The 25,298-nt window shown below is 37.8% G+C and overlaps 1 protein-coding gene across 1 annotated transcript in view; it reads right to left on the reverse strand.

The window, feature by feature from the left end:
* BCAR3 (BCAR3 adaptor protein, NSP family member) overlaps positions 1-18,961 on the reverse strand; it is a 63,107-nt gene extending 44,146 nt beyond the window's left edge. Inside the window, 4 exon segments of the mRNA XM_030953498.1 lie at positions 2,425-2,612; positions 2,614-2,750; positions 17,064-17,178; positions 18,734-18,961. Coding sequence (XP_030809358.1) covers positions 2,425-2,612; positions 2,614-2,750; positions 17,064-17,178; positions 18,734-18,820 — 527 coding nt within the window. The 5' untranslated portion in view covers positions 18,821-18,961.
* Between the last annotated feature and the right edge of the window lie 6,337 nt (positions 18,962-25,298).

The raw sequence follows: 25,298 nt of genomic DNA on the forward strand, positions 1-25,298 counted from the left end.
AGATGGCCTCAAGTTGCACCAAGAGAGCTTTAGATTATTAGTAATACATTTATTAGGAATTTTTTTTTCCACCAAAAGGGTTGTAAAGCATTGGAAAAGACTACCCAGAGAAGTGGTAGAGTTGCCATTCCTGAAAGCATTCAAAAAACATTTGGATATGGCACTTGAGAACATCACTTAGTGGTGATGTGGAGGTGATGAGTTTAGGAACAGAAAATACTATAGCTGCCAGCTGACAGACAGTCCAAGAAGCAATCCCTTGTTCTGTTCTCTCTTGCAATCACACTGCCTCACGAAACAGACACTATGGTATCAATACTGGAATCTAGTTTTGCTCTGGGATGTTTGCATGTCTTTGCCCTATTCCATCTTCTTTATAATGTCTCAGAAATTCCTTGCATCTCTACAATGAGATAACATTCAAGTATGTTTGTATCAGAGTCAGTACCAGACCCACAGAGATAACTACTGGTTAACCCAAGACTACCTGAGTACTGTTGACATCCAACTGAAATGGCATTGTCAAAACAGTGTCAAAACAGGCCTTTGAGAGCTGCTTTATCACCACACTCAAACTTACTGTGATAATTCTGCATTGCTTTTAGGTCTTGTTTATTTTAGGGACATTTGGCTGCATTAATGAAAAAGCATGAAAATGCCACAAGTTTGCTAAACTGTAATGTCACTCATGAAGGACCATAATCACCTGAATGCAGTGGAAATTTTGTCTTTTTCTGATGGCAGCTACATGACGCAGGCCAAAAAAAAGCTACTGGTTCTAGCAACAGATGGGAATTTGAACAATTTTCCTTTAATTAAAGGTACCATAATACAAGGCAGAGCTAAATAAAGATAACCCATGGACTAGGCCAAAGGGAAATTACAATTAAGCTTTATTTAGGTTTAATTATCAATGTCAGATAATAAAGAACATTACACACAAGCAGCTTTTGTTTTACATGCTAAAATGAGAATTCTCTTTTAAAAGTGAAATTTTTCACTTTCAAGAGTGAATTCTTCTTTAGTAACAAAACTACCTTTCAAGAGCTCAGCTGATTCTAACTCTGGGCATTTAATTATTTCCAAGAGACTCTAAAACTCAGATGTCAGCTTACTCAACAAAGGAAACTTTTTTCCCCCTTGAACTAACTAGCAGAGATGTACATTCACAAATGAAGAAGAGAACATATTCTTATTGCATTGAAAATTGACAAGATAATTTCTCCAAGTTATCAGAAAAATTTCAGAATCAGAAGAATTCCATTGGGTATGACACAGTTCATTATTATTTCCCTATTCTCACCAGTTTGGCTTATTTTTTGTAAATAAAAGAAGCAAATTATGTTTAAAAGCTAGTTCATTAAAAAAAAAAAGCTCACAGATCAGCGACAGAGTGACAGAGGAGTACTACACCCACTTAGGTACTTTCTTCTTTTAAAATGAATAGGGTATAGAGAAGAAAGACTTCTTTTTAGGTGAGAAGAAAGCTTGATCCCATAAAGCACAAGGAAAAAGGGTATGAAAACCACTCTACACACACAGCCTCACCTAATTAGAACTCTTCTTCACTCACAAGACTTGAAAACTGAAAAAACTGTAGTGATGGACACAGCAAAGCTGTAAATCCTAATTCAGAACTTATCATTTGGGTATCTTTTCTCAGCCTTTAACTCCACCAGTCAAGCAACCAAACATTCTCTCATTTCTATGTCTTTAACTGATCCATTGCATTACACTGAATTTTTCCAGTGTTAGCAGGTCATTTTTTCCCATTTTATAGAACTCAATATCAAAACAAAACAAAAAGGACATTTACAAAATTAATTACTTTTTGTAAGCAATGAAATATCAATGGTGATAACAGGTTCCCAAAAGAAAGGATAGCTAAAAGAGAATGGGTCTTTCTCAAGAGCTTTGCATATGTTAACCACAATGTCAGGCAGGAATAATAAACAGGGATAATTTGTCATTAGCTCAGTGTACATTGGGTTCCACTAAGTTTTCATGAAAAAGGCCTAAAGGTAACTCAAGATTTGAGGCACCTGGAACACCACTCTCCTTTTCCTCAGCCCTCCATCCATTGCACTGAAGACAAATCAAAACCAAATTTGAACAGTTATGACTTCTTGTTTAAAATTGCTCTGTTACAATGCAAAGGGTCATATCAAAGCAATTCAGTAACTTAAAAAATTTCCTACATGGGAATAGTACACACAATATTATATCTTTTAAACATGCAAAGGCAAGACACAGTCATTAAAAATTATTTAGGTCTTCCATCGAGACTGAAATTGAATACTAGGGAGAAAACCTAACTTAGTTATAGTTAACAGCTGTACCTATGACTGGGCTTTTAGAGGCCTAGAAGAATATGTAGTAATCCCACCACAACTAACATATGTAAATGAAGGTTTTACAACATACCTGGCATGGAGTTTGCTGCTCTTTCCATTTTCTGGAGGGTACTCTTCTATAACATCCTGCACAAAAGGTGGCTGCTGCCATGCTCTGGTGTAAGGCAACATTCCCACGTGGCTGAATGTATCACAAGACCTAGGGGGAACTGTTCCCCTCTTCTTCCTGGGCAGAGTGCCATGGATAGAGATGCCCTTGGAAGGAGTTTGAGCGATGCTCAATTGATGAAGGTTTTGTGGTCAAAAGATCCATGGAAGAAGCTAATGAGAACTGGTGGTTCACTGGGCCATTTCTGGGAAGACTTGAAAATTTTCCTGCAGCTATCATTTTTGGTTCTGGAAAAACAAAACCAAGATTTCTTACTGTATATCAATCATCAAAGCCCTTAAAGAAAGTTATGTAGCATGACTAACAAAGGTATCTGAAACTGAACTTTTGCTTTGCATTGAGGCAGTCAGATACCTCAAGACCCAGTCATGCTGCTGCCAATGCACATCAAGCACACATGTATGTAACTTTATACATGTTTAAAGTCACAACCAAAAACAACCAGTCTGGACAAACATGCAAGAGCAGACCGTGAACAATTCCCCATTTTTATCCACCAAGTTCCTCTTTTTTGTTTTTTCACATCCTCTGTAGACTCAGACATCAACTTGAATCACTGACAACAAGCAAAGTTTTAAGAATATTTGTCAAAAAATAAAGGACACTACAGCTTGGTTTGGAAGCATATGTTTTTAACCTGGTAGTTGGCACACTGTGAGGAAAAACCTGTTGCTAAGGAGTCTTGCTCAAGTAATAAATCTAGCAGATAACTGGTCACATATTTCTAACAGGCTGTAAACTAAACGGCTCTACCCAAGAGATAAGGGCAGGAGCAGATTACTGGAATTCTCTTCTTCAGCATGCCCAGTCTGCTGGCTCAAACGGTTGTTGACACAGAGATTTGCATAGCTGTCAGTCTCTGGTACAATCAATTGCAGTCTGCCATATAGTACAGGTTTTTCTGTTAGTGTGAGCAAAAAGCTTTGTGAGACAAACACTCCAGGCTCATTAACAAATTACAGTTCTGTTCCTCAGAAAATGCTGCCCTGTGCTCAGTTTATAGTGTTGTATCGCAGAAGACAGACTGCTGCCTTATCCTATGTGGTTGTATTAGCCTGCAAAAGCCACTCTGGAGCACACCACCAAACCTAAAGGGCAACCAGCCCTGTATTATTTACCCTAGGTGTTCATCAGCCAGGTGCTTCCCATAGAACCTGGAACAGCCACAGACGCTGCAGAGATTGATATGAACTCAAAAAGCAGAAGTGCTTCTGGAAATAAGAGTTATGGACAGGGGGAATCTGTTTTGACCTCAGTCGAGTTCCATACTGAAAAATAAGATGAGCACCCTGAAGGCCCAGCAGCCTGGAAGTCAGCAGCTCAAAGCTGCACAAGAATTCCTCCTCTTTGGGGAGTGCACAGGTGTTGCAAGGAAAACAGAGGTGCCTCTATAGTCCTCCCGCTCCAGCCTTAGCATCCCAGCTACCACCAAAATGTTTCTGCACTGCAGCTACTGTTACTTCTACTCAGAGGTTATAGTAACAGGCTTAACTTTTACAGTAATGCTAAAGCTGATATCAAAGTATGTGAAAATTCTGCTTTTTCCTGTCACTTGCAGTGCAAAGATTCACCAGCTGGACAAGGTTTCAGACTTCAACAACAAATCCCTTCCCAATTCTCCTGTATTGAAAGTTCTACAACAAATACTTAGTAATTAATTTTTTTTTTTTTTTTTTACTCTTCAATTTGCCAAGCCTTTGTCATAGCACAGGTACTATGCACTATAGTAGAAAAGTCTCTGGAAATAGCACTTTTGCCTAGGGAGAATCTGTTTGACTCTGGTCACATTTCTTGATGAAAAGAGTAGAAAAGATTTGAGGTGCTGGCAAAGAACTGACATTTTTTGTCAAGCAGATCCACAAAATCCTAAAGAAACCAAAATACATTCTCACAAAAATTCTGCCATAAATTATCACAATGATGTGATGTGAAAGACTAAATCATCTCTCCATTTATAATGTGGTTGAAGGACACAGCTTCTGCTAGTTTTGGCAAGTACTAAAAACATCACATAATTATTTTCACAATAATTGCAGTAAAGTTAGTTTTGCATGACAACTGTTCTAAACAAAAAAACTGGCATAAAGATATGAAGATCTAAAATGCAAATGCTTACTACAAACCTGCAACCTTCTCTAGCTAAAGCAAACTCACTGAGCTTGTTTCTTGTAAATTCAGCTTCATTATTAGAACAGAATGATATAAATTACCTCTAACAATTGGGGGGGAAAAAAGGCTTCTTACAATTCACACAATCATTGGAAACTCAGCTTTGTGTATTCACTGTAGAAAAGCAAGAAACCCTGTTTATGGACTCTGAAAAACTGGAAGCCAGCTGGCTCATACTGCACAAATCTTGTTCTCCTTTCAGGGCCTGCTGGGAGTCTGTTTTTAATTATTGTACTTTCTTATTGGTTTATATAAAAACCACCCCCAAACCTGTGAATTCCAACTGGTTTAGTTCAGGTTATCCAGTGAGAGAGTTCTCCTTAGCCTTTCCTGCAAGGTTCCCATGGCTATGCTGAAATGGAACACATTACCTGCAAGCAGGTGTCAGACCCAAGCTGTAATTAATGTAAGCCTAGAAACCTTTGGTTTAATGATGAGTCCACAATAGGCTTACTGTGACATGAAACTGTCAACCACTTCATGTTTGAGGATCCACAAAGAAAGCTGAGAATTCACTCTTCTAACCCAGTCACAAGGTAATTCTTACAGCAACCCAGGTTTCAACCCAACAGTCTGAGAGTTTTCAACAAATTAAGGACCCCCTGATGTATAGCATTTTCTATTTGACCCCTACTCCTAAGAAACCCTTAAGAACCAAAACCAGAATTGACCTAATAGTTGCTTCTTTTCAGTAGTACTCACATGACTTACAAATTCAATATCTAATCCTCAAATTCATACCTGAGTACTGTTTTGAGGAATCAAGGTAGAGTTCTACAGTAAGTACAAAAATATCTACATTCAAGAACTTGCAACACATGTAGCCACAAGTATGTGTGCAGCTTTGATATTTCTAACAATCCTCCCTACAAAAACCTCTTTAAAAACCCCTCAAAAATCCCAAACAAAGAAAAAACCTCATAAAACAAAACCCAAACAAATAAAAACAAACAACCCAAACAAAAAAACCCAAACAAAACTGAGAACAACAGGTCTGCTAGCTTCTACCACACATTTATCTGCTTGCCCATGTGCTACTGTATTATATATTCTTCATAAATATTAACAGACAACTACAGCAATCATCTTGGCAACAAAAGCTCCTGCCAAACCATCCATCCAATTTTCTTGTATTGAATATAAACACTAGAAAGTGGAAGCCTCTTCAGCTGAAGACTCTGGAATGTCTTAAATACTTCAGTATATGATTCAAAGAATGTTTGACTTTACCAGATCTAAAAACCCTGAAAATTTTACTCCCTAAGAGACTGTGTGCCTTGAACATTGGCCACTATGCAATCAACAAGAGAAGTGGTATAAATTGTAACAGAAAAATGGTTCAAAAGGAACTGAAATTTAACTGTACACATTCCTGTTTGTCAAAATGCAGCAACTAACAAAACAGAACACTTTGGAAGTCATGTAAATTTCTCCTAACTAGGTGGAAACAAGATGGACTTGTGCCAATATAATGTTAAAAATAGCAAATGAATTTGTATTTATACATAAAGTGGCACTTCTTTCTTCAGTTTGTAATTTGGAAGAATATATGGGAACAGAATTGTTAGGAGTCACATTGTGAATTCAAAGAAGTTGAAAGCATGAAAGGTTTCCAGGTAACTTCTGACAGGTTCTAGCTTTTTGTTATGAATGAGGGTGAGCAAATACAAATGAAGAGGCCTCTCAAATCAACATGGCATTTAGGATAACAGTAGGAGATTGGACATAAAATAAAATACATATCTGGTGGACAAGTCCAAACAGATGGGATTTGGTTTCTTCACATCATTACTCAAAACAAAAATAAACATGAACAATGAAACAAATAACTTTCAGTTCCCTAAAACAACACACTAAATATCCTTCTGCCTGTGCCATCTTTGGGATGCAAATCCAAATTTTCTGGCTCAGCTTGTCCTCATGAAATCTTTCTGATGTTCACACAGTCTGAGGAAGTGTTCTGATGGCTCATTCAAAGTGACTCAGGTATAGCATTAAGTGCCCCTTCCACAGCACAACATAGTACATAATGGCAGTGGCTTCTACTTTTCTGTTTCAATATATTGGAGGAAGAGAAGAGAAGGAAAGGGAAATCTTCAGTTCAGCCTTAGAGATGCTTGAATGGCATCATAAACATTCCAAGGCTGTCTATACTCATGCTAGTGGAAACCTCAGAAAAGGAAACAGAAAAACACGTTCAGAATTCCAAATCAAACTCTCAAGCTATTTCAAAACTCAGAGTAAGATCTAAATCAGTTTTGGACATTAAAAGACTCACATTTTCCTCACAGTCTTATTGACCTGGCATTTGGGTGATTCTCTTTCATAGATCAGAATCACTGGAGTTTATACCTGGTGTTATCATATCACCAATCTTTACCATTATAAATGCTATGAAGCTAAGAGGGCTTGAACATGGTTTAAAATATTCACCTGTGTGTTCTCAGGTATTTAAAAGATGGAGTCAACTTTTGTGAAAACTCTATGTACTTTTGCCACATCAAATCTCCTCACAAATTCCTCCCACCCATCTCCCATTCCTCCCTTGAAATAAGCAACAATAAATTTCAACAAGTGGAAGACCCATTACTCTTTTCTCCCTGCTAAGTTACTTGGCATATTTGCATGCACTATGCAGATGTGCACAGAAAAAAAAAAGGAAGGGAATATTCTCAATGGTGAAGAAGGTCAAGGCCAGGACAAAAAGGCAGATGAATTTCTCCAGATTTTTTTTATTTTGTGTGTGCAATAAGAAAATAAGGGAAAAAGAAAAAGCATGACTTAAAAGACTTTAAAGTTAACATACCATAGGAATAAATACAATCAAAACTGTAGCCATTATAAATGGAACATGGATTTCATGTTGTCTCCCTAGAAGCAATGTAGCATTCTTCATTATTGTAACAAAAAAGAAAGGATTTCTGCTCCCCAAAACGGCTTAGAAGCAGCTTTCTGCAACCTGTATTTTCTGCTTTTGTAATGAAAAAGATAAAAAGATAAACTGATTCAGTAGCTTGTCTAGCAAACATGTCACAAGACTTTGAGAAAAATATTAAGGTCCAAGAACCTACAGCCTGTTATGATACAGAGGCATAAATTGAGAAAGCACATGCAGTAGTTCAAAGGCTTTAAGCTACTATCAGAAAAAAACATGAGTCTGTCAAACATCAAACATCCCCACAAGATTAGTCAGGTCACTGCTTCCAAAGGGTCTTGAAGTGCTACCACAATGCTCATGCTATCCTTCTCTCTCTTTATATATGCCACACAATTTCCACCCTCCCCCATACATCCTTGAGCTGTATATTTAAATATAAATATGTTATTTTTAACTATTATTCTCGTGCAACAGCAAACACACAGCCCAGGATAAATTGTTTTTGAAATGTCTTTTTTTCCATGATGAGAGAAACAGATCAACCCCATACTTCTCTTTGTGAATTTTCACATATAGAATGACTTCATATCCATTAAAAATGCCAAGAAAAAGTTGAATTGAAGATTTTTCAATAATAAGTACAGCTTTCTTCATTTGGCCATGAAATTATCTCTGAAATGCAAGTGTCCAATCAGTTAGCTCAGTAATCCTGAACAATATGAAACCTTGACTTGAAATAAACCTTCTCTCCCCATTTTGCTGGCAGAAACAGAGAACTTTACCAAGGTTACAGTCAAATCAAAGGGTTTTTTTAGCCAATGCTTCAAAAATACAACCTTTTGTTCCTTCTCTGGTAAAGGAAGAAAGGAAGCAATTTTTTTTGACTGCTTCTCTGTTCTAACAACAAAAAAAAAAAAAAAAAAAAAAACCAAAAAACCAAACCCTTTAAATGAAAAACCTTTCCAGCATGACTATTTCGAACTAACACCGCCTTTCAGAAATCACAAATTCGGACGGAAAGAAGTGCTTTTGCGCCCTCTCCTCTTCAAAAGACAGGAGGGGAAAAAGGACACAGCGTTTCTTTTCCCTCTACTCAGAGAAGTATCTCGGTATCGCGAGTACACACCGGTGTTTTATACTGATTTAACAGCTTTCCATGGGATCAATGCCCACAGAACCTAAGCACTTGGATCCAACGTCTCGGTAATCACTGTCACAGCTGTGGCATTTCTGGCAGCCCTGCCCTGCTCCCGCGCCCCCTGCCCCGACAGCAGTGCGGGGACACCCGCACACACTCACACACCAAACCAGCTCTGCATCCTCTGCCCGACAGCTCAGCGCTGTCCCCGCAGTTACCAGCTCTGATCACGGCTGCTCCTCTCCAGGCTTCCTGCGGATCGGCGGGAGCGTCCGTCCCGGCCGAGCGCCCTGCGGGCAGCGAGTCCCGCCTGGGCCCCTCCCTCGGGGCACGGAACCGGAGCGGGCAGCCGGGCAGCCGCCAGGGGCGGCCGGAGGCCGGACCCGCCACAACAGTGGTGCGGAGCTGCCAGAAAACGAGCCGGGACGTTGTGGGAGAGCCCCAGGTCTGGCCGTGCCGCGGCAGGAGCCGGCGCGCAGCCAGCACCAGCCCGCCCCAAAGAAGCGCAGTTCGCGATTACTTAAGAGTGACTCAACCGGCGCCTTCCCGAGCGCTTTATCGCCCGCTGCCCGGTCCGCGACAGGCCGGGCCCGGTTCCGTGCCTCGCGCGCCCCACGAGCCCCACAGGCGCGCCCCTCACCTGGGGCGGGGGCGGCTCCGGCGGCCCCGGGCGCTGCGCAGCCCCGGGCGCTGCGTTTCGGCTCCGGCCACACCCTCCGGGCCGCTCGCGCTGAGCCCCCGGCGCGCCAGCCCCCCGCGGGCCCTGACCTCCCCATGCCCTTTTCCATGGATTTAACAACTTGGCCTCCACAACTTCGTCTCTCAAATTAGCACTTCAGCAGAAATTAACAGTTCGCTAAACCCACCCTGCTCACGGGCGATTCAGAGCCTATTACGTACTTTACACACACGTTGGTAGGCGCCCCCCTCATCCTACCAAGCCGCGTGAAGTTATTTGTGCAACAGGTTGGTGGGATAAAACGGCATCTTTACAACAAAGGGTCAAATAGCTGTACAGATTCTGGAGCTACTGCCAGAACAGATGGTCACCTACCCTCCTTTTGTAAAATATACCTTCAAAACAATGATATAGATACAACCTTCATTTTCAACTAATTATCTCCAGCACCGTCAGCTGTACCATTGCCTCAGCCACAGGGATTTTGCTTTAGTACAAACCAAGCCACACTCAGTTGACTTTTAAAACACTGTCTTGATCAGTTTAACACAGTATTTGCCTCTTTTCCCATTGGGAAAGAGTCCTTCAGGCTGCCTGGCCAACACTTCTCTGGTTTTACCACAGTTGTTCCAGTTCTTTCAGTTTCAATTTCCAGTGTATCGGAATTAATAAAATTTCATTTTTCAAGCATATTCACTGTTAAGCATTTGCCGCTGGAAAGCTAATGCAAATAGAATTTCCACCTAACCAAATATTAAATTGATTTTGACACTAAATATTTGATCCCTACTTGTTGTATGGTGATTCTGTTTTGGGAGATCCTCTTCATGCACTATATTCATTTCCCTCTAATGTTCAATCCTTTCATTCTCTTTCTCCATTTTTACCAGCACTAGCTTTAATAAATTGCTTCTGATGTATCTACTTCAGAGCCTGACTACATAATGTTGCTGAAGTTGTGTTCCTAAGATATCTAAATGATAAATGCAATTAAGGATCAGATTATTTATGTTCCAGGACCTCTGAGTATTACCAAGCCAATAATCAAAAACAAATGACATTTTGACATAAGTTAAACATCCAGTAATGACAGCAGCAGGATTAAAATTCCACGTGATGTCTTAGCACAGTGATGTCTCTGGGTACTGGGTAGAATTAGGACATCTACCTCTCTAGAGTTTGACATTTTATGCACTGTCCATAAAACTGAATTTTTCAATCTCAGCTATCTGAAATATCCCACAGCAACTGTTTTCTTTATTTTTAATGAAGCAATTAAAACCAGAAAAAACAGTGGACCATCATTTGAAGTATAGCTAGAGTTTAAGAAACATTTAGCTGATCAAGACAGGATTCTTTAGCCATCACATAAGTTGCTGAAGTCAGTGTTGGGAGATAAAAATTCTTGTGAAAGTCCAGGAATTTTCATAGATATGAGTAGAATGTTTGCATAAGAAAGCTCAAATAAAATGAAGTTTAGTGTAAAATAAGAGAAAGGAAAATAAAGGCAGAAAGTAGTGCTCCAATATTCAGTAAGGGACAGAGATAGAAGATTAGAAAATTAAATTTATTGAGTACACTAAGGTAAAGGAGGCTCAGTAGCACTTCTGACTGGTGTTCCCCTTCCCAAAGCAACATCAGTTCCTTAAGGCAGGCATGAGCACTAGGGAAGCATTATCAGTGCTGGTGTTGCCACACACTTTTTACAACAACTTCCAAAACAGAAAAGTTGAGGTAAATCTGAAACACAACAGCTTTCAAAAAGATCCATTCACTGGTGCTGGAACATAAATCACTACTTGTGGCATGCTGACAGACAGACTTCTATATTTTTCTCTCCACAAATTACAAAAAATTATGTCATCCTATTGACACTGAACAGAGCCTTGAAGTTAAGGTCTTAAATTGAAACTAATTTCATATAAAACAAGGCTTAACTGGACACCAAAACCTCACTCTGTTCTTTTGTCAATTGTTTTTCCCCAAATGGAAAATTTGGAACAAAGAACACCAGACTGTGATCTCATGTTAGACACCAAAATGCCTCACCAATATGTCCAGTGCAAGAAAAATGGCATTAGGGTGAGAATACAGAAAGAGGAGTTGAGATACGTGGATTCCACATTCAGTTCTAGTATTCTGACCCACCTACTTCCTGTATGACATATAGTAACATTCTTGTAACATACATCACACTGGTAGTTATTTTTCACAGGGAAGACTGTTTAGTACTCTATCAGCTTATCAAGTGGGACATGGCACAGAAGTGCAAACTATTATTTTCCTCATTGAATAAAGGAAAATGTCTTGCTCCTCTATCTAAACCAAATGTTCCACAGTTCAGGTGAAAGACATTTCAAACCATGCCAAAACCTCTGATCTGTTAGCACATAACATGGTCCCTACTGGCTGATTCTAATCACTCACGAAATTTTTAGGCACTGTAGTTACATAGGAAGTAGTGTCATGCTTGTCATTTTTTTATGACTAAGAACCAGAAAAGGGGCAGTAACTTCCTCTGGAGCATGACTACGTGCTAAGTAATGGGATTGTAGCTGGGCAGCCCTGCCTAAACTGTGATTACTCTTACTTGCATGAGTCATTACATTCTTTTCCTAAAGTTTTATTTTGTCTTCAGGTGAAATTGAAAATTGGTCTTTGTCTTCACATTTAACAATTTACACAACCCATCCTTGCACATACTTGATGCAAAGCTGTTAAAGAGAATTTGCCTACAGGATGCAAGAGGGAAAAATTCACAGGACTGCCTACAATAGCTCCACTGGTTGCGAGTTACTCCAGATTAAACTAGATTAGATTCCTCATTGCAAGGCTTTTGTTGTTTTCATACTTTCTATCTACTTTGGAAATGAGTTCACTGAGCTGTGGGATGAAGTCTGGAAGCATCAATGTCCTGAAAGGAGCACAGCACCTCTGTCAAGTCCTCCCCATCAGCATTCATTTTAACCTGCCATACCCTGTGCCATCTGTTTATCTATAGCTGTCTGTAAATCACCTTGCCACAGACAGGAGCACTGGAGCATTGTCCTTGGTGACACCAACCTGGGGGAGGCTGAGAAAGCAGCAGTGTGCTGGCCAGTGCTGGCCACACATCACACATTGCAGGGGCTTTCCATGGCTACCCTTAACTTCTGCTTTCTGAAGGAGCGGAGTATGTACAGGTGCATCTTTTCACCTGCAAAGACACCCAAAAAAGCAGCTAACTGAGCAGATAAGTGAGGAGGAACACAACTGGGACACAGGTCCCAAGACCAGTGCTGCTATAGCTTGCATGCTTTAATTATGCCAAGAGTTGGCATAAGAGTACTTGCCAGTTCTTGAGACCATTTTCAAATGTGCTTGGCTTACAGAAACAAAGGAAACAATGGGACACAAGAAGTGGATTCACTGGAAAATTTAAATTTGTCCTTAAATATCAGAATTCCAGTCTTCTTCAAATAGCCAGGAGAAAACCCATTTACTCCAAAAGCACTGCTCTGCAGCTGCAGTGATAAAATGCAGAAGTAACTACACACAATGAGGACATGGCATGTGTGGATTGCTCACACAGCAGTTCATGTAGATGCCCTGATAAACAAAAGTCAAAGCAAGTTGCTACTATAGACTTGTCCTAGAATAAAAAGGACCCAAATAAACAAAGTAATACACTCAAGCCTTGACTACCACAGATACTACATATCAAAAGTAATGATCATAGCTGTTGGCTAGGAAATTAAGTTTATTTGCTGGTAATTTTCAAGTTAGTCAAAGACATCAGGGCAAATACAAATGACCATATGAATTGAAAAATGCTTCAGCACTAGGAATCTGACAATATTTATTTTGAAAACTAAGAGCTATGGCAACTATGCTTTCTAATGTCCTCCCTGGCTGCCAGCTGAAACAGGCAAGTATAGTCAGCACCCATCCAGACCTCCATAATAAATCTACCAACATGATCTCTTGCTATTTGATCTGTCTTGGGTCTGGAGACACAAGGTCCTTCAGTAACTTGGAGTTACCTGTTAGGAGCTGGTGTTCAGTTACCTTGCAATCCCCAGCCTCAGAAAAGCTTGCAAGCAGATATGCCCCATAGTTGATCATTCTGCAAACAACGTTGTAGTACAGCAAGAGAGTTTCAAGAGTTACATCAACTCATTGTCAGTTATAATACAATAAAACTATCATCTTGAACAAAAAATTATTAGTAATTTTAAAAATTATTAAAAACAAACCACGCAGATTCTGTGGGAATAATATGTTGTGTCCCTTTCCCCCTCTTTAAATTTGGTATTGAAAATCATGTGAAGCAACTTGTGCTGGCATTTATTAGACAGAGCTGTTTCAACAGTTCAAAATACACTGGTAAAATGGCACTAAATCCAGTTTTCTTTTATTGACTAGTTTTGGTAAATGATATCTTAAACTGGAAAGAAGCTGGACAAGATCTTTTGGGTTCCTTTTCACCAGAGGGTCTGTTTTCCTCTGTTTTTAGCAGTGGTGGAACTCTTACTGGGGATCTAAGACTTACTGCAGGTTTCTGTTTCTCCATGTTTCTGTAAAAAGTCTCAGATACAGGGGAATTACCAGCCTCTCTTTGCCTGTGACAGATGTTTTTCATTTCAAGCATAACTGATGTAGAGGAAAGGATAAACAGAGTGTGAGAAAGCACCAGTAAGCAAATTTGGAACTTTCAGTAGATGAAATGGTACTGTCAGAGGTGTTTGTTAACAACTCTGTAACAGCATTTACATTGCTGACTTTCTCAAACAGAGAAAGCAAAACACTCCAAATCCTTTTGTCTCTCAGTAGGAGCAAAACAGACCACACAGGTAGCAATGCCACCTCTGTCACGCAGATGAAACTGTTCAAAGCTTCCTCTCCTTCTGTTGGCAAAGTTACCAGCATGCTTTAGCATGAGGTTGGAATCTGACAGGTTGACACTACATAGCACTGCCCCAAAGCACTCTGGCTGCATTTGTAATGTTTTGAAGAGCAAAAGCACCAGAATGTGTAGCTTCAATTACAGTCAAGAGTCAAGAGTACAGCAGCATTTAAGTTTTCTGGTACAGATCAAAAATATCAGAGCCCCATTATTCAAATCACTTATCCACTATAAAATTTATTCTGCTAGGCTGAAGTGCTGTAACAATTTTGAATATTTATTTTCCTACTGATTAGCTAATGCCAGTCAAAAATCAGTTGCCCCACTCACTTCCCTATCACTGACTGCCATAAAGATGGCATAAAAGCATCAAGCCAGTGAACTTTGTATTGTGTACTCTGCCTAATTCAACAGATATGTGATCATGTGCACATGTTTCATCCAGCTCTAATGTGTTGCTGGGCATTATGTCAATGCACAGATCTTGGTATTAATTACTGTGGAAACACAGCCCAAGTAGCTAGAGTTAGACAGGATGAATCCAAATGGAATCCAAATGTACTGAGACATGTCCTGTTCAAAGTAGTTTGAGAATCAAGATATTTTAAAAAACAGAAAATGTTTTCACAAATACTCCCAAAATTTAATGTCACTTTTAACCCAGTGAAAATGCTTCCTTATTAAAGTGACTTACCACTTGAAGCACTCCCTGGAAACTGTTGACTTCCAGCATCAAATACAATGTTGTTGTTTAGAGCTCAAAATAACAGCAAACAGAGAAGATAGCCTTTGCTCTGATCCAGTAAGTACATCAGTAGGACATTAGCATTTATTTACTAGAATTGAAAATTTTAGAAGTTTTCTCTAATGTCTGACTACAGCAAAGTTCAGTGTTGGAAAACAAGCATTTCAGTGTAACTGATTAGACACTTTGCTCCTAGACACAGCATTCTGTCAAAGACAGACACAAAACAAAACCGTGTCATAATAGGCTGGAGACCAGACAACAACCATTAGTCCCTACTATGAAAACAAACCAGTCTGCACTCATGTATGACTGACTGATCTGATCTGTTTTCAACCTTCCCAGAAATCCTTAATACAATAGGCAAAGAAATTGAGGATGCAAACATCCTAGTGTAAACAGAACTTGGAGATTAATGTGTCTGTATTTTTTTCAAGCATGTAATTCAATTATAAATTTAATTATCATTAGCCAAAACCCAACAGTGAATGGAGACATTGCTCAAGATAAATGCTCATAAAAATATGAACCAGCACTAATTTTCCTAGAATTTAGCTTAAAGAGTTCTAGCAATTAACTGCCAAAAAAACCACCAAAACCAAAATGGCATCATGCTGTCACTTTGAAAAATCTGTGTCTGGAGGGGAAAAAAAATATACACACATCGTTTTCAAACAAAAATTTTTGACTCAAATTCATATTCACTGAAGTCATCAGCAATACATCAAGATTTGATGTAGGCTTAACATATCTGAAGCTGAACAATAACGAGTTGGAACATTCTGGTGAGTTGAATGAAATGTTGCATGACTATCTACAAATCAATTTACCATGTCAATGACAGTTTGAAAAGTGTAGTTTCCCCCTGAAAAACAGTGCTACATTGACAACTGTAATACATTCCACATTTCAATACCTGAAAAGATTACGAAACACAGTCCTAATGCACACAAAACCAGATACCAATTGAAACACATCCAGTTTCACTGCAATCATCAACTGAAATAATTTCCTAATCTGTTCACAGTAGCAGTTACAAAAATGTCATATTTACATCCATATTTTAAGACAGTCAAACTTATGAGCTGTAGAAGTTGTGTAACTGTTAAAACAATATTGAACTTGTCAGAAAACATTGAGGAAATACAGTGACCTACTTGTACACAATCATTTCTAGTTCCTTCTGAGAACTTCAGTAGCTAAAGACATTATATGAATAATAAATTACTACACACGGTCCAAAAGTCTTATCTTGACCAAGAGAATGTAACAGCAGGACTGTTAGCCAAATAACTAAGTGCTTCACATTAAATTTGCAAAAGCCTTTGGCAGTGATCTGAAGAATTATTGGACAGAATGCATCATACTTGTATCTCATTATCCTGTGAACAATTCTCAAAATACCCAGTACAACAAGTCATAGCTGAATAAGTTCTCACTGTACCCTTCCACTCAGTCTAGAATGTCTTACAGGGCTTGTTCCAACTCTCATGAATTTGAGTTGAATTTTGACACTCAGCTGATAAAAACAACAAATGATGCAGTGATCAAGTCTTAATTCATGGCAAAGTCCCTAATGGAAAAGAAGGGTCAGAACTGTGCAAGCACTCATCCTCTCCTCAGCAGGGATGAGGTGGGATGTACACAAATTAGCTTGGTTTAGACCTTCTGATGTGATCTTTCCAAATGAGGAAGATATCTGTGACACAGACTTCCGTCAATTATGGTATGTTACCATTACTGTGTTTTGTTAAGGTGAAGATTGTGAGAGCAATAGAAATGGAAGTAAAAATGAAACCTTTTCTAACTGACAACTTATATAAAAAATACAGAGTATATTATTTTGTAAATCCATGCCAAAATGTGGATGTTTGATTTTTGTTAAACTAATGCTTAACAATTCTTCTTATTGTCTGTGTAAAGACCCCCAGTGATCTGCATTCAGAGCAGTATCCCAGGCTGAATCAGGGTATTTGTTTATCATCCTTTGGGACGGGTTGCCTTAGCTCATTCCTTAGTCTTTAGGAGACAGCATAGAACTCTTACCTCTCTTTTGTTTTACCTCCTGAAGCAGCAGGATATTGGAAATGAGGTGTGTTCGGTGGCCTTGATTTTCAATTCCCAGTTTTCTAAGATCGACTTCTGTAAGATGGAGTAAGTCCTGTAGTAAACACCAGAGTAAGGAAAATATTATACTATTAATACAGGAGAATTTGAGTGTTTTCAGGTATATTTGCTGCTTCTGGTATCGTAAGTTACCTAACAGCAAATGTAAGTGTATTCATATTTTATATGAAGGCCCCTTGTCACGATACAGTGCATCATTGTAGGAATAAGGCATTTTTCTTTTAAAACATTAATTCTTTGTCTCTCAGTTTTTTCTCAAAACAACTCTGGTCAGCTTAGCTGCAGAATTCCTGAAAATTATGATTCCTTTGAGTAAAAAAAAAAAAATCCCCAAAAGTGCTAGTGTTCCAGTTGCATTAATTAATGAAGGAAGATAAATCTCAGCATGGACTGATAGGAATAATGATTTTAGAAAGGAAGGTTTTGTATAATGGAGAGGATATTAATTGTAATAATAGATAACATAAGTTGTGACACTGTTTTGAAGAACAATAATTTCCATATAATGCATCTGAGTAATCAAATCTGAACTGTTCTTTCTAATCTACTTTCTCTCCTAAAACTCATTACTATTTTTCTTTCAAAATAAGCTGCTGAATAACTCCAGACATTATTTATAAGGCAGTACAGAATTTCAATTTGATGTTGATTTATAAGTGGGTACAAAACTTAACTCGATGATGAAAACTTTCAGAGCAAATAAAAAATATATCAAAATACATTTCTTTATATTTTTACTGTTCTGTGTTTTCACTGCAAATCAGATAAAGAGAGGTAGATAGAATGTACAGTATTCTGTTACTAGCAAGTCATGTTACTGGAAGTGACTTTTTCTAATGGAGATTTGCAATTCAAATCCCAAAACACAAAATGAGATTAATTCACTGTGTAAATAATAAGACAGTTGACACAGAATTTCTAGCGTGAACCACTATTTCTGAAACTGTAATTTAAAAATCTTTCTTTCAAACTAAAACTGCTTCAAAAGCCTGACATTATTTGCTTTAGACTGAGTAAAGGTCAAATTACTGAATGCCTCAATCTCTTAGGCCACTAGCTAACACTGTTTTAAAAGAAAAAAAAAGTTCTCACTGTTGGAGACCTTCAGTCATGCCTGAGAATGTAATATTCTTTCTCAAATGATAACTCATATGTAACTAATAACACGAAAGTAGAGAGTTGCATAATTCTTACTTCTAATTTATTCCTTTCTAGGTTTGCCCAAATGCAAAAGCTGGTACTAATGTTGAATTCACATGTCAGTAGAAATGATTTTTCAGTTTTGGCAACAGTGACAAAGGGTCCCACTGCTTTTCTCAAAGACTCAATATCTTCCAAATCCCAAAATCATCCTCCAATAAAGACAACAAAGGACTACAAATGCAATATGCTTGCTCTTCAGACTTCAGCAAAAAGTTTGTTAGAAGGAACACAACTAAGATTGTTGAGAACTCCAGTACTAAACAGCAGATGCTTAGGGTAACACAATAGAAACTTTTATAGGCACATTTTGGTTGGGGGTTTTTTTTAGTAGCTTTAAAGATCTTAACATTTTCTCAAGAATTTTATTGAAAAAGGACAATTCTCACCTCTATACCATCATATTGTTCAAAGAGCGTGCAATATTCTGCAAGTCCAAGCTGGGCCAGCCAGTTAGAAATGGGTAGATACTTCATTATCTATTCCTTCCCAATGCCTATGACTCTGAAAAACAAAACTAAATTACAAATAACATTGCTTAGGAATGTTAAACTGAACTCAGAAAGCACTTCACAAATGCAAGTTCCACTATTACGACCTTTTTTTAGCTGCATGGTAAGAGGTAATTATCTGTGCATTAAGATTTTTACCTTTAATTCACTGTTTCATTGTAATCCTCATACAAACAGGGAATGTTGAATACTATATTTCGTTTAGCTCTTGCAGCTGAAATAATCTTTTAGAAGATGAATCAACAGAGTCACTTGATACTGCAGTATCAATTAAAATACACTCAGCCTTCGTATTCAAAGAATGTTTCTCAGTACTCATTCAGTGATAATGTCATTCTTCTTACATGTGTGACACATGAAGAAGACATTAAATGAAGAGGAATGGCAAAAGGAACAATATTTTCTGTAAGAATATGAAGGTTGTGAATGAAAGTGCGTTCTCTGTAGGACAGTCAAAATGACTAAGATTCTGTGGTGGGTGTTTGTCCAAGGCAGGAACATAGCTAAAGTCAACCTGTTACAGAATGTTTCTAAGGAAAAAAGCAACTGAAAGACTTTTATAGTTTGTTCTCATTATGCCATTTGAATTTGAGTTATCTGTAAATTAAAGTATTTTTCATTATTTTTTTCCCCAGTTGCTAAGATGAAATAAAAGATAGACATTAAGACGGGCATATGATGGACATCAGAAGATAAAAGACATAAAACACTCTCTTGCTATCACTGCTCCATGCAAGCAGTTATGCAAGATCTGCACAGACAAATACTTAAGCTTCCAAGAATTGCTGCATTTCTGAAGACATGTCTGTGCAAGTTTGAGCATAGCCTAAATCAATTCAAGAATGCCCAATTCTAAATCTGTAACTGGCGGGCTGAACATTTTTTGTCCAAACACTGATGCCAGAAGCAGGAAATGCTCATGTTCAGACACCTAGTGCGTTGAATTGTATATTTTTGTTATGTTATTTCATTTTATTTTTAGTTGAAGATCTTTCTCTCATCTATACTTGAGAAGAAGTAGTTGCTCATTAGCTCTGGATAAACTGTCTGTAATTATGATTTTCAGCTACAAACCACACATTCTAAGATATCTGCTTACTCTCAACACACAAGAAGCTGCCCCAAAGGCTGACATGTTATGGTCAGCAAAGAGCCAGTGCTGCTTTCTGTGAGATGGGGAAAGCCATTTAGCATTTTCATAATTCTTGGAACACTAGAAAAGCTTTGATGTCTTTCTTCTTTTTTTAAATAAAAATTGCAAATGTAAAAATACTGTTTTGCAGAAAGGTAGGCCACAGTAGCAGTATTAATTGTATCAGTGGACAATACATTCCTAGAAATGTTTTAAAAGCATTTCAGTTAGAACAGCAACAGTTTGCAATATACAAAATGTTTTGGATGTCTGTGAATTTTACCTCAGTACTCAACTTTGGAAAAAAGTCAAAGTGGTTGCGCTTCAGAGACACATACACAGTTACACTGTGGAAGCTGTAATTCTGGAATTTGTCACTTCATAGACCGTTAAAGAACAAAAATGCTAATTTGCAAGTCACATTATTAAATCCCTTAATCATCCATTGGAATACTGTGTTATATTATTTGCTTTATTGTAGATTTTTCATTATCGTGAAAGTATTGTAGGCTATGGGTAATGAGTCTAATCTAAAGATTATGGGTGATGGGTAATCTAAAGAACTGTGGCATTCCAGTAACTAAGAGTATTTTCTGGAGTAACATTGACCAGAAGATCTACACATTTAATTGACACACCACAAAAGAATTTCCTTGAGGAATGTGAAAGCCACAGAGAACATTCTTATGTGAGGCGAGGACAAGCTCAGCCACTGACATCTTTCATTTATGGCTTGCTTTAAACAGGTACTTTCAGATTGCACAAAGGGCATATGATTCTCAGAGAGATAAAAGGAAAACCACAGCTGGTTGGCTAAAACATAAATAAAACCATGGACAAATACCTCTTTTCTGGTTCATACATTTTAAAGTAAGATACTTCAAATTTGTTGTCATAAAAGACCCTTTTTCAAAACTGTTTAGCAACTTCAGTAAGAATATATATTTTTAAGACTACATATTTTATATTTAATTGTGACTCTTAGGATTCCATATAAGTACATAACAATTTTTAAATCTACAGTAATTGGTAGAAGTCATCACACTTATCATCCCAGAACAAAGAAAAATTTTGCACTAAGCATGAAAGGAATCCTAGAATTTCCACAGAGCAGCATTCTCTTTAACAATACAGTGATAAACTGTGGCTATCTAATCTTACTTGGCCAGCTGCATTTGCTGTTATTAATTTATACCAAAAAACAACCCCCAAACCAACAAATAAATGCAAACCAAAATACCAATACCCCTGTTGTCCAAACCCCCATACAAAACAAAATTCATACCCTTGTATGATAAGATACTGAGAAATACAAGATGCATTGCTTTCAAATACACTGCAATTACACCTTTGAATGGGATTATTTTTGTATTATTATGGCACGCTTTTACATGCCATTAAGTCTTTGCTAACACCTTGGTAGACTTATCCTTTTTGTTTTAATGAAAAATTTGTTCCTACAGCTGAAGGAGAAAAAAGTTCCCTTGCTCTCAAAAGGCAACTAATTGCCTTTCTGGTCTTTCTGCTAATGGTAGTTTTGGTGAATAAACTCAAATAACTCTTATTTAACCAACAGTACACAGTTCATTGGATGCAGGGTACAGCCTAGTGGTCAGGACTCAAGATCTATTCATAGCCTTATCAAGGTTAAGAGTAAAATGGAATTGCAAAACAAATTGTAAAACCCACTAAATATATCATTATGAGATGTGGCTGTAGGCAGAGGGAGTTTCCTATTACTCTACTTTTACATTATTTATTTTTATCTCTGAAAATAGGATTAACTTTTCCTTAAGGCAGGTAATGACAACATTTTTCAAGATGCAAAATATGATTATGAACACACTGGCAAAGTGTGTGGCAGATTTTGGGTGCATATTTTTTCCCCAATAAGAAATTAATATCCTTCCTTTCCAGGGAAAAGAAGGGAAGAAAAATAAAAATGACAGCATGTATTGCAGAGAAATACAAAATCTCTCTTCTATTTATCTGTTCTAAAAAAAGTGTCAGTTCCTGTACATCTAAGGACCTGCAAAAAGAGATCATCACAGGTTTTGTCAGGTCACCAGATTTTTGGGATAGAACCACTAAGGCTACATGACTTGCTTCTATTTATCAGTTAGACTTCTGTTCAAGACTGAAGTTATTCTGGACTCCTTATATGGAAGGTCTTGCAGAACTATCCACATAATTTATATCATTTCTGGGGTTTTCACATAAAAAGAAACAATTTAAATCTTACCTAGGTTTGTATCATTCTATTTCTGAACACCACCTGTTCAGAGGCTTTTATGAAATCAAGTTACTGCTAAAAGGTTATGAAATGAGCAATAATGGGATATTCCTAGCACAGCTCTCTGATCTACTGAGCTGAACTTCTGCTTTCAGAGTGCTTTCCTGCATTCTCTCTCACAGGTGCAGTCATGCATACTGGGGCACACATGATGCAAATCCTCAGAGAAAGGTGTTTTATATGTAGCTTTTAGATCCAGTTGTTCACACTACAATGCTTTACTAGACTGATAAGTCATTGGTTCTTTCCTCTATCACACTATCCCATTAAAAAGATGCTGCTACTGATGTTGCCTTGTAATACTGCAGACACAAGGTAAGTAATATGTAATATCAGATTCTCACTTCTTACTTCAGCTATGGTTTTGTCAAATTAACATCATTAATTTTTAAAAAGTGTGTATGACATAGGTACCACAATTGAGTAACTCCAAATCACAATGTGATTATAAGTAAGTATTCCAGGCACAGTAATTCATGCTCCTTTTTCAGTATCCCTTTGGGATTCAGGCAGTACTATGACTCAAGCCACATATCATGGTATAATCCTGTCCCCAGTAAAATTACTCATGTGAGTCAGCAGAGCCAGCAATTTCATCTCATCTGGAAAGTAATTTCCCTTATTGTGCCTTTTCTCTTTCAGCAAAATTGACTTGGATTGTATTTCCAAATTAAAACTATCCTCCTGCTGTGACAAAATAATTTATTAGTATAAATTGATTTACTGGACACTTGCCCAAGTAAGTATGCTTAAGGTTTTTAATCACTTGAACTTGGCATGCTTTCCTCACTTGAATGAAAGGCCCATCAGTTTTGTTTTCAGATAGATTCTGATGTACTTCCACTTCAGATGTACCTTTATCTTCCTCTGTCATTAATGAAATCAACAAACCCTCTAAATTACAGCCTCAATAAATCTGACCTTTCCATGCAACATCATGCACACCTCAGTTCCTGTGTTGTGGCACTCAGTAATAACACTGAGCAAAGGTCTGTCCCCTTTGCTGATCACAACTATTTGTGCTTAACTAAGCAATTAATTCAGGAATGTTGTATTGTGATGCATGTTCAAGTGGCAGGAAATTTCTGTCATTTGTGTGCCAGTTTCTGAATGTTGTAGAATGAAAAATTTAAAAAATTTTAAAAATTATAAAAATTGGAAGTGGTCATGAATCTTGTGATGTCATATCTCAGAGATCTTACCACCATAATAAAAAACCCCTAACTTTTCTTTTGAAGATCAGGTCATAATTCTATTTCTTCTCTCTCTTCTTTAAACAATTTGCCAAGCGTAAGACATACTGTAAGTAGTACAGTTAATTTTTGAAAATACAATACAGATTTACAATTTAAGACAGTAAATCTATGTATTTTGGAAAAATCTCAAAAGATAACTGTTTTACAAAAGGAATACTAAAGGCAGAGTGGGAAAGCCAGAAGGTATCAGTCAATGACCCCAAAGCTTGCCTCATCTCCGCAGAAATTTAAAACTTTTATTGAGAAACGTAACCTTCTTCTCTGAGATTTGTTCCTACAGTAATGGTAATTTGCCATAATTTCAATGACACTTGTTCTAGCCTACTGCCTTAAATAAATTTTGAAGTTAAGAATTGAACAAGGTTCTCCTAACCTAATAGAGCTATAGGCTGGTAATGCACTTACTAAAGCCTGTAATAAAGGCAAGTCCATCTTTTCTGCTAACAAAAAGGGAAGGGCACCTACAAGATGGGGAAAGAGACAAAAGCAGCAGAAATACCTGAAAAGCAATCTGCCAGTAGAATCAAAGTGTCAGACACTGATCAAACAAATACTGGTGCTGTGCACTGGTCAGTCCAGAGAAAGCACTTATTGGGCCAAAGACTGTGGCTAAAAGGAGTTGGAAACTAGGACCAAAAATTCCTTCCTCTCTGTATTCACAGGAACAGAGCTTGGTACATTGCACATAAACTGGATGACATCACAAGTAAATGATCTCCATTCTTTTTTCAGATAGGAACAATATGCAAAACCTTGGTGTTTTGGTTAACTCTGCATGAAAAGCAATTACTCATTATGTAATAATAAGTACAACCATATTCCAACTCTAGACTTATATGAAAAGACATCTTACAAGTGAAGAACTACCTAACTAAGAAAGTTTCATAGATGGGAATGTGACCTATGTAGAAACTTTATGTACAGGGCATCAAGGGTGAAGAGGGAAAAAGAAAGCATAAGAATATAATGTAAAAAAAGGCTTATGTTCTTACAGTGATGATGGTGCGACAAAATGAAGCAAAGAAATAAAATTATCAAAGTGGTACCCCTGATAAATCCCTGTTATAACATGTAGAAAATATACAAGAAAATCACAAAATAAGATGTGAGAGAGACTTGACCTGGTAGAGAAAATTGCCCAGGAAGAGGGGCTGTTATTTCAAGTCAACTCAGGTGTCTTCTTTCCTTCACTATACATCCACAAAACAAGCAATGGCAAGGAGTTGCTTATACAGCAAAAGTGAAAATTTGAGACGTTAAGCATCCAGTCAAATCCTGCTACAGGTTATGGACACCTCTGCAATCTAGAACAGAGTCTGCAGGCAAACCTAAACCCTTTGATGTATCCTGGACTGCAAAATAAAGCAACTGAGGCAGAGACTTCCTTGCTTTGGCCAACTGTGTTCTGGGAGCAACTCCAGTAAAAAGATTGGTAATTCTCTAGGGATGGCAGCTCTGTCACTGTAGCTTTTTGATTCACTGCAAAACTCAGGGCCCTTGAACATGAGAAATGATAAAGCTGCATAGAAAATTTCAGTTCTGTTTTGTAACACCCAAGACGTTTAAAATCGGAGGGTTTTCTTTCTTCCTCTAGAACAATCTGAAAGTCTTTTAAGCATACCAAGTTAATGTATTCTTGTTTAAGAGTTCCTTTCTCTTAATGAAAGGACAGGCTTGATGAAGGTCTCTATCTCTTTACCCCATGGGAGTCTATGCAGAAGCTGTATTGCTGAAAAGGGACCTAAACACACATTTTACTAG

Source organism: Camarhynchus parvulus, chromosome 8 (genome assembly GCF_901933205.1).
Source record: "Camarhynchus parvulus chromosome 8, STF_HiC, whole genome shotgun sequence".
Classification (NCBI taxonomy): Eukaryota; Metazoa; Chordata; class Aves; order Passeriformes; family Thraupidae; genus Camarhynchus; species Camarhynchus parvulus.